The sequence below is a fragment of the Pteronotus mesoamericanus genome, unplaced genomic scaffold, assembly GCF_021234165.1.
Source record: "Pteronotus mesoamericanus isolate MK-2021 breed Mesoamerican mustached bat unplaced genomic scaffold, CSHL_Meso_final scaffold_174, whole genome shotgun sequence".
NCBI lineage: Eukaryota > Metazoa > Chordata > Mammalia > Chiroptera > Mormoopidae > Pteronotus > Pteronotus mesoamericanus.
The window spans coordinates 44,944,278-44,959,097 of NW_026555309.1; the positions used below are offsets into that span (position 1 = coordinate 44,944,278).

At 59.5% G+C, this 14,820-nt stretch overlaps 1 protein-coding gene across 6 annotated transcripts in view; it reads right to left on the minus strand.

Moving 5' to 3' along the window:
• The window catches only part of TRAPPC9 (trafficking protein particle complex subunit 9), a 258,056-nt gene that overhangs the window by 168,162 nt on the left and 75,074 nt on the right, over positions 1-14,820 (minus strand). For all 6 annotated transcript variants that reach the window (XM_054590526.1, XM_054590529.1, XM_054590528.1 and 3 more), the window contains 2 exons: positions 14,011-14,174; positions 7,430-7,582 (listed from right to left, as the gene is read on the minus strand). In XM_054590526.1, the coding sequence (XP_054446501.1) occupies positions 7,430-7,582; positions 14,011-14,174 (317 nt within the window). The remainder of the gene's footprint in view (positions 1-7,429; positions 7,583-14,010; positions 14,175-14,820) is intronic.

The following is a 14,820-nucleotide window of genomic DNA, read 5'->3' on the forward strand; positions in this document are numbered from 1 at the left end:
CTCAGACCCGGTCATCCCCTGCCAGTTAGAGCCAGGGGCCCAGAGGGATTTTAACGCCACCTACCACCATGGCCTGGGGACACAGCTCTGCTGCTCTTCCCTGGGGAACGTGCCCATCACTAGCACACGGCACAGCCACGCTGCCTCCCAGGGGACGTTCCGCCTTGGAAGTGCCAATGCCATTTTACGCCCACAGTAGCACTGCAGGCGCCGCTCAGGCCAGGGCGCCGCAGCACTGCAGTCAGGCGCAGGGCGGTGTGGGGACGGCCACTGCCGGCTGCCCTGCACCCCCGCGGCCAGGGCAGCTCCTCCTCTGCCCCACGAGGCCCTGGCGGGTGAGGGCGGCCCTAATCCAGCCATGGCCAGGGCTGGTCCAAGGGACAGACAGAAGACACAGGAGGTCTTTCTAGGAGGTTCTGTCTACGGGTCTGGGGAGTAGTGGGAGTCCTCCTTGAATGCTTGGCCTTCCCGCAGCCGCCCTGCCTGCTGCAGCAGGGGACTTCTGGCAAGCCACACAGCCCTGCGGGCCTCGGTTTTCTGGCTGTAAAATGGGAACCAACGCTAGGGAATCAATGGAAACTGGCCACAGTGCAAAAAAGGCCAAAAATTTTATCTGAAATTTGCCTCCTTCTGGGGCACAGACCTTGAAACCTCAGCACAAAAACCTGTAATCTTCCAACTCAGAAAAACTTTTAAAAAGCCACGCTACAGCTTTTTTATAGAATAAAGCAGAGGTTTCAACCTTTCCCATTTCATGGCACACATAAACTGGTTGCTGAAATTCTGTGGCACACCAAAAAATACACTGTGTGTTCTGCTGATCTGACAAAAACAGAGCCATAAGTCTGATTCATTCCCACCAGCCAGCTACTGTTGTGCTGCTGTTGCCATGTTTTCATTTGACAATCCCGGAAGGAAGCGTCAGTGCCCCCGACTAAAACAATCAGCACGTTCTCTGAAATTCTTGGGCACACCGGTTAAAAATCGCCAGACTACGGAATCTGCTGCCCAGGCCCCCGGAAGTGGGAACGACAGGTACCACGTCGTGCACTGTAACAGGGGACAGCCCCAGCCTCTGGAGGGTGGAATATGAGCCCTCGACCCACGCGAGGGCTGGCGGCAGGGGGGGGCGAGCGGAACCGGAGCGAAGCAGCCAGTCTCGGCGCCTGAGCGGACATGCTCCCCAGCTGGGGGCGGGGGCGAATCCAATCCTTTGGCCGGTTTTCCCACCAGCACAGCCCACCACCACCAGAACGGAGGACAGACTGGAACGACCACGACCAGGAAAACAAGACTGGAGAGCACAAGCAGAGGAGGGCGCCCGGGAGGCGGGCGGCAGTGGCGGGGGCTCGTGGGGCGGGGTTCAGGCGCGGCGGGGTCCGGGGAGCACCAGGAGCCACGCTGAGCTGTGGGGGGCGTTCCCTAGTTGCTGTGTGTAGTGCTCCATCTTCTATTAAGAGCATCTTTGTGGGCCACTCAGAAATATAATTTTGGATGCTACAATAATGCTTCTCTCTCGAACTCAGCTACAGCACAGCCCCGGCGGGGAGCGGGATAGCGACAGCTGAGAGGGGCTGTGCGGTCGGAGGGAAAGCAGTCACACTAGAAACAGCTCTGCGGGGAGGGGGTGGCCGCGGAGTGTTTACTACACGCCCAGCACAGCCCTGGCGCTCGGTGCGGGCCAGCTAGCGGGTCCTCGTGCCCCGCGAGGCAGGCATTTTGCTACCAAGTGCACGGGAGAGGAGGCTGCGACGCCGGGGAGGTGCGCAGGCTGCACAGGCCAGCAGAGGCACTGCCCGCAGGAGAGCTCAGGGCTGCCGGGGCTGCGCCTGCCCACGGGGACTGGGACCAAGGGCACATTTCAGTCCTCACGGAGCCTCCACAAAGTGCGCCGGCCAGGCCGCTCCGCAGGGCACCTGGCAGACACTCACCTACACAAGGCCCCTCCAAGGCGCAGCGTCCTTCTCCGGAGACGCCTCTACCCAGGGAATGTGTCCGTTTTTGTGCGAAAAAGGAGTGACCATGGGTTCCTCAAGACAGGCCGGGAGAGCAAAGACGCCTGGCAGCCGTGGTCCCCTGCCTGGCTGCGCCGAAGAACCCCCCCAAAGCCCTGACGCCCAGGCCCCCTCCCACGCTTCCTGAGTCCCGGCATCTAGAACTGGGAGCTGGGCAGAGGCGTCCGCCATCCCAGGTGGTCCCCAGGAGCAGGGAAGCTCGAGGGCCGCCGGTCTGCACTCAGGGGGGCGCAGCAGCGAGGGCACAGCAAATCAGAAAAACACAAGTCCCTCAGCAAACGCCGCCGTCACTGGGCCTCCCCACGGCCTGGTGTTCACTCACAGTCCAGGTCAGCCAGCTTAACGAGGACGTGGGACGGCCTTAGGTTGATGCGCCTGCACGTCCGTGGCAACGACAGAGCACGGAGTCGCTTCCCGCGGGAGGCGGGCGGTCAGGTTGAGGAGAGCAGGTGAAATCACACCTGAAACTGTGTTATTAGCGAGCATGCTGGGTTTACTGTATTAATATTTGACAAATGAATGCATTTAGTCAAAGTTACTGTGGTTTAAATGTCCAAACAATGTCTTTTTTAAGGTGTTTGTAATTTGTGCTATCGATGGGGGTATTCTTGGACTGCAGGGGCTATTGTCGATGTGTGATTATTTTATAGAATCATCTAATATGAGCGCTGATTCTTAAGTGATACTGAGATAATTCTAATAACTGTATACTTGAAACCTATTAAACATTTTGCATTAGGGAAAAAAGAAAAATACAAGTAATTTGGTATTTCTGGAGTACAAACCAAATGTGGGAGGAGGGTGGGCAATGAGTCTGAGCGGGTGCACAGAGCCAGGCCACACGGGGGGCTCCCCCTGGGGGCAGTGCAGCTGGATCAGAGCGGAGGGGCACTTGGGGTCCTCCTTTGGAAGGAGGCTGCAGGGGACAAGGGGGCAGCGTGGAGACCCAGCCGAGGACGACGAACCCGGGGAAGACTGAAGACGGCCGGCCGCGCTGCGCGGAGAGGAGGGCTGTAAACGCGCACCGGACGGCTGGCGGGCCTGGCACTCTCCGCAGCGCAAGCAGCCAGCCGGCTGGCCCACAATGGCCCTCAGACACCGCCCCCTCCTCTCAGAGCGCCCGCCAGTCCGGTTCCTCGTGACCCCGCGGCAGGGTGGGGCGGCAGGGACAAGAGCGGCTCCCACGACACCGTCCCCTGCTGCCCTCAAGTGGCAAACGCCAGGGTTTCCATTCTCTACTGGTGGTTTAGGAAGTTACTTTCCCACCTGATTTAAAGCAAAGGACTGAGTCACTATTCCCACCTGCAGGCTAATGGTGGCTGAGGACAGACACCTCCAGTTCCTGGAGAGCCGTCTGGGCAGGAACTGAGCGCAGGGGAAGGGGGCGCCTCCTGGCTCCCTCCAGGGGTGCCCTGAGGGCTCCGGGGGCACAGGGGCAGCGACCTTCCCCTCAGCCGCCGTGACTCTGAGGGCTGGGGGTGACGGCCAAACATAACAACAGACAGGCTGGCCCGGGCACCTTGAACCTTTTCCTTCTGAACGAAAGCCGTGCATCACCCAGCAAACGGCCAACACGATGCAAAGATGGCAGCAGGTCTGGGTTAAACATGGAGGACGACCTCTGACTGCAGCCGAGGAGCGGGCTGCCTGACGGGGCACAGCACCCGCCCTGAAGGCGAGGACAAGCAGATGAGCTGAGAGCGACCGTTCCCTGGACCCATCAGAGGGCTGAGGCCTCCGGGAGGACCCACCTGAAGGCGGCCGACAGGCACCCTGGGGAGAGCAGGGCCCAGCAGTTCCCCCGAGGGCCTCCGCGGACCTCACGGAGGCCGGTGGGAAGACTCGGCCGGGAATGCTCGTGCGCGGCCTAAGGCTGCGGCCCGCGTCACACAGGCCTCCCCACCACCGGCGAGCTCGCCGCTGGGGGAGGCAGAGGAGGACCGTGAGGACGCTGGCTGGTGCGGGCGGGAGGGGTCAGAGTGCGGAGACTGAAGCAGGAGGAGGGAGCCGATGGGGACCTGCCGTGGCCAGGACCACGACTCCACCGCCCCCACCCTCGAGAGCCACGGGACAGGCCGTTGGGCACATGGCCCCAGGGCGCAGAGAGATGGTCTGGCCGGGGTGGGTGCCCCCTAAGCAGACGGCAAGGTCTTCAGAGGCGGCGCACCCTGAAAGAGGAGGGGGGTTGTGCCCGGAGTCCTAACAGCTGAGAGGGAAAGAACCCACCGCAAGTCAAACGGGCCAAGAGCCGCCTGCAGTACAGGGGGCGGGGGCGCCGACCTCTGGGTGCAAGGCCAGGAGCTGGAGCTGGGAGCCGCCAGCCCTGTGCTCAAGGTGGGAGCCGTGCCCTGAGAAAGACCAGAGGCTCAGCCACATCGTAGCAGCCAGGCCCGATGGCAGCCGAGGGCACAAGGCCCCGGCAGGCTGGCCAGAAGGAGCGCCCCGCGAGAGGCGGCCGTCCAATCCCTCTCCGGGCTCCAGGGAGAGGTCGCAGCAAGCACCTGGGGGGCCCTAGCAGTGGGCCGGACAGGGCGAGCAGCCAGGACAGGCACCTGTCTTCTTCCCCTCCCCTCCCCTCGCGCAGAGAAACACCCCAGTCTCACTGAAACCCAGGCTGCCTCCTGCGTGCAGCGTCTGATCACATGGCCTCCTCAATCTCCTTCACTCCAGAACAGTCCTCCCACCTGTCGTTACAAAATGGGGATCATTTTGTAAAATCACCTACTTCACAGAGTTGTTGGGAAGGCTGCACAGAAAGAATGCAAATACCGTGACAGTGCCATCAGCACTATCCGCCTTCTGTCTGTCTGCAGACGCACGGGCCCACGGCCCAGCGTGCAGCCCAGCTGTGGGTGGCGCCGTGCGTGTAAAGCGTGGCCCCTGACTTCAGACACCACAGCTAAGTGGGCCCATGCCCAGAAAACAGGCGGGCCTGCAGTGGTCCGCGGTGGGTGCCCTGAGACTGTCAGATGGAGGCCACGCTGAGTTCCCTCCCAGTCCACGGGGCCGGCGATGAGCCTCTGCCCCTGAGTGCACCGCTGTCCGCAAACAGCAGCTATGCAGGCCTCACCATTCCTCGATGGCACTGCACGTGGCCACGCCTCGGCCATGGGCCAGGCCCTGAGGGGTCCTGTGGGCCTCGGGCCCACCGTTTTCCTCTCTACAGCTTGCCCTGGCTGTGGGGAGTAAGACTCTGAGTCTGGAATTCTGCAGTTTGCGACATAAACGAGCAACCAGTGTGTCTGTTAACCACAATCAGCAAAGAGGACTCCGGTTGCTAACAGGCACGGTCTCTGGCACACACGGGCTGTGTCTGACCAGAAGTGAGGCCAGCCTTACGTTCACGGACCGCCTGGCCACCATCATTCTAATGCCTTGCAATTTGGTTGTATTTTAAGAGACAAAGTGTTTCCCAGACTACAAATCCCAAAATGCAATTTTCCTTCCAGTTCAGAGGGGCAGAGAGAAGGCTCCAGGGCTGTGTAAGAGAAGGCAGGAACACAAGAACATAACCAAACACCGAACAAACCAAAACAAAAAACAGTGCCTCCTTGGAGCCCTCTGTTCCGCCCTCGGGAATAACGAGCCACAGAGGCCCCGCAGCAACGTCACGGCCCCTCCCCTCACTCCTCGCAGCCCCTTGCAGCCTCTCCCGGCCTGGCGTGCAGCTGGATGTCTGCTTCCAGGATAGCGCCCCCCGCCCCGCTCCGCCCCGCCCCGAGAGAGCAGGTCTTCCGCACTCCCGTCGTGGGGCAGGTGCCACGTTTCCTCCAACTCTCTCCTGGGAAAAGGAAAGTCAGCCCCTCGCAGCCCGCCGTCCCTCGTAGCGCGACACAGGCCAGCAGCACAAAGTGGTCCGCACCGGAGAGGAACGCTCTTCATCTGACACCTTTGGAGGTATAATGTTAAACCCACTTGACATTTTCAGTTTCTCACGTGTCTGACCATAAACTTGTTTTCCTACCTTTGTTAATGATATAAAACTTCTTAGGCGTCAGAGTTATCAAGGAGCCCTGTGTGGGGTATTCAGAACCGCTACAAAGGGCACAGGGGGCAGGGCTCAAGAGTGCGCCGTGGCCCTAAGCCCGGTGGGCTGCGCCGGGGGTGGGGCCGTGGGTCCCCGCGTGTCCCTGCGGTCACGGGGGTGGAGCCCCCGCTGAGAGGACAGGAGGGGCAGAGGCGCCCCCCACTCATCCTTTCTGTAACTGCACAGCTGCTCTTTGCCACCGCAGTCCTGGGAGTGTGACTGTGGACAGAGGAAGACAGAGGGGTCCCTGTTCCCCTGACACTTGGCGTCTATAGGATGGGGTAGGTGGACAGGAAAAACCCACCAGGACACTTCCAGGGAACAAGTGCCACGGCGTGAGAAACGCTGGCAGCACGATGAGGACAGTGGGGGAGGGGAACGGCCCATCTGCCGCAGGGACATCTGAGCAGAGACCTGAGCGATCAGGCCTGAGTCCTGCGGAACTGCAGGGACAGCAGCCCGAGTGCGAGGAGTGCGAGCGCAAAGGCCCGGGCGGGCCAGGCTGGGCGCGCTCCGGGGACAGGCGGCCGGGGGCCGGGGGCCGCCAGACGGGGGCCCAGGCGGAAATCCCCATCACAGGGAACGGCGCCGTGACTTACCTCCTCTCTCAAGTTCAACCTGACAGCACCCCTTCCTAAGCGCGCAGGCAGGGCAGGGCTAGGCCAGCGGGGAGAGCGAGTTCAGCCTCCAGAGAGGAAGGGAGGGAGGGAGACACCTAGTCCCCGGAGGTAAGCCCTCGTCCGTGACGGTCAGGGCTCTGTGCCTGCCGCCCCTCGCGAGGCCTCGCCGGAGCCAGCCCTGCTGGCCCCTGCTCTCTGACTGCTGCCTCCAGAACCATGGGAGATAAACTCCTGCTGCGAAGCCATGCTGCGTGCGGCCTTTGGTCACGGCAGCCTGAGCGGACCATGCACCCCCGATGCCTCCAAATGCACTTGGGTGCACACTTCATAACCTGACATAATTAATCCAGGAAATCTTATCTGTAACCAGCTGTTCCTAAGCATAAATCCCCATTCTCTCCAGACGCCAATGCCTTATGGAAATCCCCAGACTCTGAAGGAGAACTTTATCATCACCACTAATTAGATCACAGGAGGTACACTTGAAAAATGTAGCCATTCCCTCATCCCACCAGTTTAGGCTGACCTCCTGGCAAACGAGCGCAGAACAGCAACGAGCGCGGATGAAGTAGCGCTCGACTAAGCAGCACCGCATCACTCTCGGGCGCACACCGGGACTCACTCGGGCCGCGAAGGGCCAGGAGCCGTCCCGAGCAGCCCAAGCCAAAGAAGAGCAGGCAGAGTGGGGCCGCAGGCAGCAGGTGTGGCGGTGACGGCCGCAGGGTGCCTAGGAGCACACGCCCTAATTAAAACTGGGGCCAGCTTACCGTCGCTGAGGTCTTGGAGGAGGTTCTCCTGGCAGGAGAAATCCAGCTTCACTTTGATGTCGACAGTGAAAGTGGCCACCTTTCCAGGTTGCAGAGGGAACTGGGCCAGGGTTTCTTCTAGCTTCCAGCTCAAGAAGTCGCCGTACAGTTTTTCTGCAACGAGAATAACCATGGCAGTGATGATGATGATGTAACTGAAGCAACACGAGGCTTACTCATCCCCCTAGAAGATTCTGACACATTCTCAAAAAGCCAAGAAAAATGCAAACAATTTCAGTGTAAGAGTTCAAAGCATCCAGAAAGCCCCAGAGTCCTGGGTGCGGGAGGCAGCCGCCTATGAGCGCGGCGCAGAGACTACACGAGGCACTGAGCTGGGAGCCAAGCCACCTTTGCTGCTCCTGAGCGGCCTCCTCTCTCTCGCCAACCACACCAGTGCCCTCTTTGCTCTGGTAGAGCCAGTCGGGGTTCAGCCGAGTTCTCCACAGCCAGTATTTTCCATAGTACATACAGCAACATGTACATATAGCACACGAAAAAAACAAATGCACCGTCAGTAAAAAGGCACTTGGGCCCCATTCACCGGAGGCGCAGGGCCCACAGCCCCAGGAACGCTGGCGCGCTAGCACGTCCTCGAACTGTCCGATCACCTGCCGGGGCAGCCCTGGCAAGCCTTCTAGAAAGCCCAGTACCGGAGAAGGCACCAAGGCCTACAAATATACCACCAGGCCATTTCTGAAACACAGGCACCAGAGCCAGCCACCACCAGATCCTTCCTGGTGGGCGGCAGGGGTCAGGGGAGGGAGCACAGGTGCGGGAGCTGAACCAAGGTGCACAGGCCGACGTCGGAAATGCCTCGGGAAGGTCAGTCCGGTCCCCAGCCCCCGCTCCGCCCCACCCTTCCTTCACCCCGGGCCCCAGTTACCCCTGCACCCACCCTGGAGGGTGCCCGACCTGCTTGCTGGCAGTGAGCCCAACTCCAGGGCACCTTCCCGGCGATGCCCCCCCCCCGCCCCTCTGGGCCTGGCTGCACATGCCCACCGGCAGCAGCAAGCGACGGGCCGGGACCGGAGCCTGCCACTGTGGCTCACCACCCACCGCCCCAGGGCAGGGTGCCGCGCTGGCTCAGACACCGGCTTGAGAACAGACCTGCCTGAGTGTTCATCTCGGCTCTGGCTGGGCACCCTTAGGCAACTTACTACACTCCCACGCACCTCAGTTCACTCATCTATGAAACGGGCATCGTGAAGGACACGTGAGTTAATGAAAGCACTTGTAACAGCGCCCTGCAAGCATGGTGGCTCCTCCAAGTCCCCGACCCAGCTTCCTCACCCTGGCAGGGCCACCCCTGCACCCCCACACTCGGCAGCATGAGGGGCCAAAGGTCTCTGCAAAGACTCTGGCCCAGTGCTGGCACGAGGGAGGGGCACGGACGAGGTGGCCGCCGTCAGCACCCTCCCCTCAGCAGTGCACAGCCGGGGCACTTGGAAAGCACTCAGCAGGCACACGACAGAGTAGACCGGTCATTCCAAGACACGACTTCAGATTCAGACGTGGGGCAGATGGAAAAAAGTTACGTGCACAAAGCAGAACGCCAAATAGAAGGTACAACAGAACTACAAATGCATAAAAACATTCACACAGAAAGCAGGTGGAGGTCGCGCCTACACGCGGGCAGTGGTCTCTGAGTAGCGGGACTATGGCAGTCGCGAGCGCCTTTGTGTTTCCGGAAGGTTCTGTTGGGTGGGCCAAGAAGTCTGCTCCGTTTTTTCCTTATGATGGCTCTGGTAAGCCCTTAGTTGTCTTGAACTTCACACGAAACAATTGTATTAGAGTGTATTGTGATGGCTGTCACACCAATGTGCATTTTTTTCCATCAAAATTGGTCGTTTTTTTGTGCAGTCATTTTAATACTGAAGATGAAAGAAAATATGTATCATTTTCAGCATATTATGTTTTATTTCAGGAAAGGTAAAAACACAAATGAAACAAAGATTTGTGCAGTATGTGGAGAAGGCGTTGTGGTTGATCACACGTGTCAAAAGTGGTTCACAAAGTTTCTTGCTACTATTAACATTTGGGCCAAATGATTCTTTGCTGTGGGGCTCTCATGCATTGGAAGAGGTTTAGCAGCACCCCTGGCCTCTCCCCACTAGAAACCAATAGCGGGAGAGCCGACATACTCAAAATACCCAAATCAATAAAGTCATTGGTGAGAAACAAAAATGTGTCTTTTATTTTATGGAAAAAAATGTAACAGACTTTTTGGCCAACCCAATAAAGCGAGCACACCTATCACATTCTCATATACACGCACGCGCGTGCGCGCTCGCACGGTACCTGCTCCCTCCGTGTCTAAGCTCACCCGCCCCGCCCCCCGGCCCCCACGAGTGTGTGTCCAAGGAGAGGCGCCCTGTGGATCGGGCCTGGAGGCGGAGTCGCTGAGGACAGCGGCCCGCCCCGGAGCACGAGGGGGCCCTGAGCCCATGCAGCCGCTGTCCGCGGTGCCCTGCATCAGGGTCAGGCAGCACTGGTGCCAAGGACAGCAGCCACCTGGGATGCTGTGTCGCTGCCGCGTCCCAGACCCACCTCTGCCAACTCGATCAGCAGCCCCACAGCGGTGGGTTGTCTCTGCTGCGGCCGTGCACAGTGGCAGGTGCTGGGACGTCTGCAAAGGAAGTGCCAGGCTGAGGAGCGCTCGTCCCAAGGCCTCGGGTAAGCGCCCTCCACCCTGTGCTAACGGGCCAGGCAGGGCGACCCTGCGCAGGAGAGGGCGGGCTCGGGGAACACAGGGCGCCTTCCTCCCCCACAGCCCTTTCTTAAACCTTGAACTAGCATAACCATCTATGAAGTACCACTTTCTCCTATATTCTCCCCATGTTTAAAAGAGGCAACCAAAGCCCAGAGAGTTTAAACAACGTGCCAAAGTCAAATGGCTAGTGAGTAAGAGACGTCAGAGTCACCGGGACCAGCAGACGCCACTCTTCCCACTGCACATCCGGCCTGCCACCGCTCGCAGCAAATCTTAGCCACCACCCCACCCCCGCCCGAGGGCACAGGGACCCATCACTAGGTGCTGAGACAGAGTGCCCTGAAAAGAGGCGGCAGGCCTGAGGCAGAGCCATCGAGCACGCAAGCTCCGGGGCCACGCTGGCCACGTGGGAGTCCCCACGACGAGGCCAGCCCAGCCTCAGCCCTCCCCACCTTGCTCAGCTCCCATCCGTGCGCCCAGAGGGCTGGTCACAGACGCACCGCTGGGCTGAGGAAGGGCCTCCTTTGGAAGCATGTGCGGCCGGGCCCCAGAACCATGCAAGTGCTGAACCGCACGAGAAAGCCCGCAGCCACGTGTACAGGGGCATCGAGCTGAATGGAGTCCCGTCATTCATGAATTTCAATGCCTTCCTAGGAGGCACTCCAGTGAGTCCATTCACCACGGCGACTCAAAGGAAGCACAGATCTGTGACTCAGGCTGCGCAGCCAGAATTCTGGTCGATCCCATAACCGTGTCCGACTCCCACGCTGACTGTGAGCTCCTTCAGGCCAGGGTTCTGCATTATTCATGTGCCTGCTATACAAATGTCATAAAAATGGCTGATTGTTGAATAACACCAAGCCGAGTGAAAGAATGTCACTGTAATGAGTACAAAAGCAGGGCCATGTGCAGCTGGAGAGGAGTAATTAATTCTGTTCGAAGGGTGGCAGGTGGACTGATCCACAACTGACGGCGAGAATCTGACGTGCGTTTGGGCATCTGAGAGTAAACAAAGTTCTAAATCCATGACAGCGTGTCCAAGCGTGGCCCGCAGACAAACACCATGGACACACGCGCTGCGCCCCGGAGGCCAGGGACTGGGAGCTGGTTCCCCTGGGGTCCCCACTGCCCCACACTGTGGCCAGCACACAGCAGGTGCTCCGCAAAGGCTTGCTGGAGAGCTGAGTGGAAGGATGGAGAGCTGGCAAGACGTGCGCCAGCACAGGCGAGCCGCAGAGAACTTGGTGGGTGGGGGGTGGGGGGGGGGGGGGTGGCGGGGAGACAGGGAGTGCATGCGCAGAGGCCGGCCACCTCCCACGCTGTGAGCCCGGTGGGGCCGGGGTCATTGCTGTCTTGCCCATCAGAGCTCGGAGCCGGGCAGGCAGAGGCGACAGCAGGGTCCGTGCGAAGAGGCGGGCAGGCGGGTGGCAAGGCCAGCGATGGGCTCCTCCGGACGCGGGCCTGAGAGGCTGAGCGCAGTAAGAAAGCTACGAAAAGCCTAATATTTAAGCAAGGTGATCGATGGACTGACACTTCTGTAGCCACAGGGGCAGTATCGGCGATAATGGCGACAGTGGACAGCCAGAGCTGCTGCTACAGACACCTTGGTCATGCCTGGCACTGCGTCATGTGCTGGATGTGGGCACCGCAACCAGAGTTACATGGCAGTCCCCGACGAGGGGTGGGGGTTGGAGGACAAAGACGAGAAACGTTTCTTTATCTGAAGAAAGGGGGATCGTTCAGAGGGGAACAAGGGTGCCCAAGAGGTCCCTGACAGGACCCTGGCTGCTTGCAGGCAACAGGGGCGGGAGGAGGAGGAGACGGGGCCCTGGTTCAGCCACAGCCCCCGCGCGCAGGCTGTCGGGGCCCGGGGGGGGGGGGGGGGAGACGCACCGTGACTACTCGGCCTCCTCAAAGCACACGCGGATCGGGTGTGTTTGCACTCTGGATGGCCCCGAGCGCTTCCCGTGTCCTGCACTGACATGTCAGCCGCATGACAACCCCACAGCCGGGACCAGCGCTGTACCTGCCGAGCACCTACTGGGTGACAAGCACTGTCGGCACTCCTGCGGCACCGTGCACACCAGTGAAATGAACGGGCCCCCACCCGCACCCCAGGAAAGACCTCCCAGGGGTGTTGTCGTTATTTCATGAGAAAAACGACCTGAGGGGCCTGTGATCTGAAGCTAGTAAGGGCTCTTACGACCACTGAGATACAAAGTAGCTCTGAGAGCAGAGCAAGGACCACCCCACGGAACCCAGCGGAGGGCGTCTGGCTCCACGTGGAGAAGCTGCCGCAGCTGGCAGCGCGGGATCCATACAAAGGCGGACACCACGGCCTCCGGGGACACCGGTGCCCAGGCGGGACAGGCGTCCTGCCGTCCGTGAGGGGCCCTCACAGCGTCTCACCGCCCTCCCTGCCCGGACACACAGCCCTGGCGCGCGTGCCCCGCTGAAGGCTGCTCCCCATCTTCTCACGTCTACCGGGTCGTTCGTCAGCGCTGACAGCTTCAGACTACGGTACCATCTAAGTGACAGGAATTATTCCCGGTGTAGATTTGGGAAGCAGATGGTTTATCTCCATTAATTTAATCCCACATGGAAATGCACGACAGCTTCCGACGAGAATTTAAAAAGAAGGGCAGCTCCGTGTTTCCACTTACGAAGGCGCTGTTCTGAGACGGCCGTCCCGTGCTGTGTGCGACAGATCTGAGGTGCTCCATCCCACACATGGTTAAGGGTAACGAGACCAAAGCTGAGAGTTAGGGAGTCCCCCATGAACCTGCAGACAAAAGCTTTACTTCCCCCAAAATCAGCAAGACAAATACATGAATACAAGATGCCGGCAACTCTCCCCAGAGGGACAAGCTCAGGCTAAGCCTTAGCTACACAATCCAAGCACCTTATTTCATGACATAATTTCTGCACAACAAGTTCTCCCCAAGTCACCCCTGGACCTCCCCGCCAGGCGGCACCACCCAGGTGGCCTGTGGCTCGGCTACCCCGGCTGTCCTGCTACAGTGCCGCTCCATGAGGAGGCAGCCCCTGCCACGCAGGAGCCCACGGCACCTCCCGTCCTGGGAATGGGGCCTGGGGCCGGGCCGGCAGGCCCCCACCAGCTGCCTGGCTCCCCTCGCTCTGCCCTCAAGGCAGGGAAACGCCCTCTGGCCCCTTTGGCTTGCTTGTCCTCATTTGGCTTTCTCTGTCTGGCCTCACTGGTCAGAATCGTTTCTCTAACTGTGTTAAATGACCTGATTTTATTTCTACTTTCCACCCTTCACAGGTTTCCCTGCTTCACAGTGAGGCCTGTGGCCAACCCTGCCCACCAACCCCACTGCACAGGTGCTGCGCCCTTCGCCCCCACCCCCCGAATTCTCGGAACAGTTTCACAGGGTAAGTGCTACCTCCCTTATCTTCCCAGGAGAAAACTCAGGTGCAAAAAGGACCAGCAGCTTGTGGAAGATGAAGCCATGCCAACACGGTCTTTGCCTGCAAGCCCCCTGGGCCCTGAGCTAGGAGCCAGAGCGCCGGCTGGTCAGGGAGGTGCGTGGGCTCCGGGTGCCAAGCCCCCAGAAGGCACTGGCGGCTGGGCCACGGGGCGCACCTCAGGTGGGGGTGCTCCTGAGCCTGCTGATGTGCTCTTCGCTCATTAACTCAGGAATAGTTTCCTCGGGCTCCACAAGTGGAAGGCGCACTGGGATACGAGTACGCATTCTCATTCCATCATCTTCCTGTGCGCATCCTTCACGCGTGATTAGAATGCCCATTTCATTTGATGGCATCAAAGAAAGAAGATAAACATCGCTGGGGTCAACCAGCTTCAAACACTCACCTTTGGTGGTGAGGATTTTGGAGGTGACCTCTAGCTTCTCCAGTGGCTCCAGGCCAATATTCTCCAGGGTAATGACCAGCTGCTGAGCCTCTCCATTGTAGAGCTGGACCGACACATGCGTGGATACTTCGTCCCCAGAGGAAGGCTGCAGTGAATGTGCAGATCTAAGGAAACGGTGATAATAATAATATATTTTTAAAAGAAGAAAAGGCAACGAGTGGCATTTTAGAATTTTTCACATCTCCACACTCACGAACTTCAGGAGTGGGAGCTGGGGAACCTTGGTTTTGAACGTGGAATTCAATGCCCATCTCCCAGGAGCCAGGAGGGCGGACCACCGCAGAGGACCGGGGCAATCCGAGCCTTGTTTACAGGCACCATGGGGATCCCGCATCGCCACGCTCTGGTCCAAAGGACAGAAACGAGTGTTCCAGACAGCACTGACCTCACGCCTCCGCTGTGCGGGGGTGAGCCCACGTTTACATGTCAGGCGTACGGAGCCGGTCATGCCCAGCCCCAGGGGCCGCTGGTTCCAGGCTCGGACAGAGGATCTGCTTTTCATGGCCATCAAAGAACTCCTCTGCCTAACCCAAGGTCACAAAAATTTTCTTCTCAAAGTTTTGTACTTTCAGCTCTCACACTTAGTTCCGTGATCCCTTCCAAGTTCATTTCTTCCACATTTCATCACATTCCCCAATCACATGCTGCTTCCTCCCCTCTGGGGTCCCTCCCAGGCTGCTGCTGGGGTTAGAAAATTCTCCCGCATACCTACCTGGCCTGGCTAATGCCCTGCCCACCACCCACACTGCA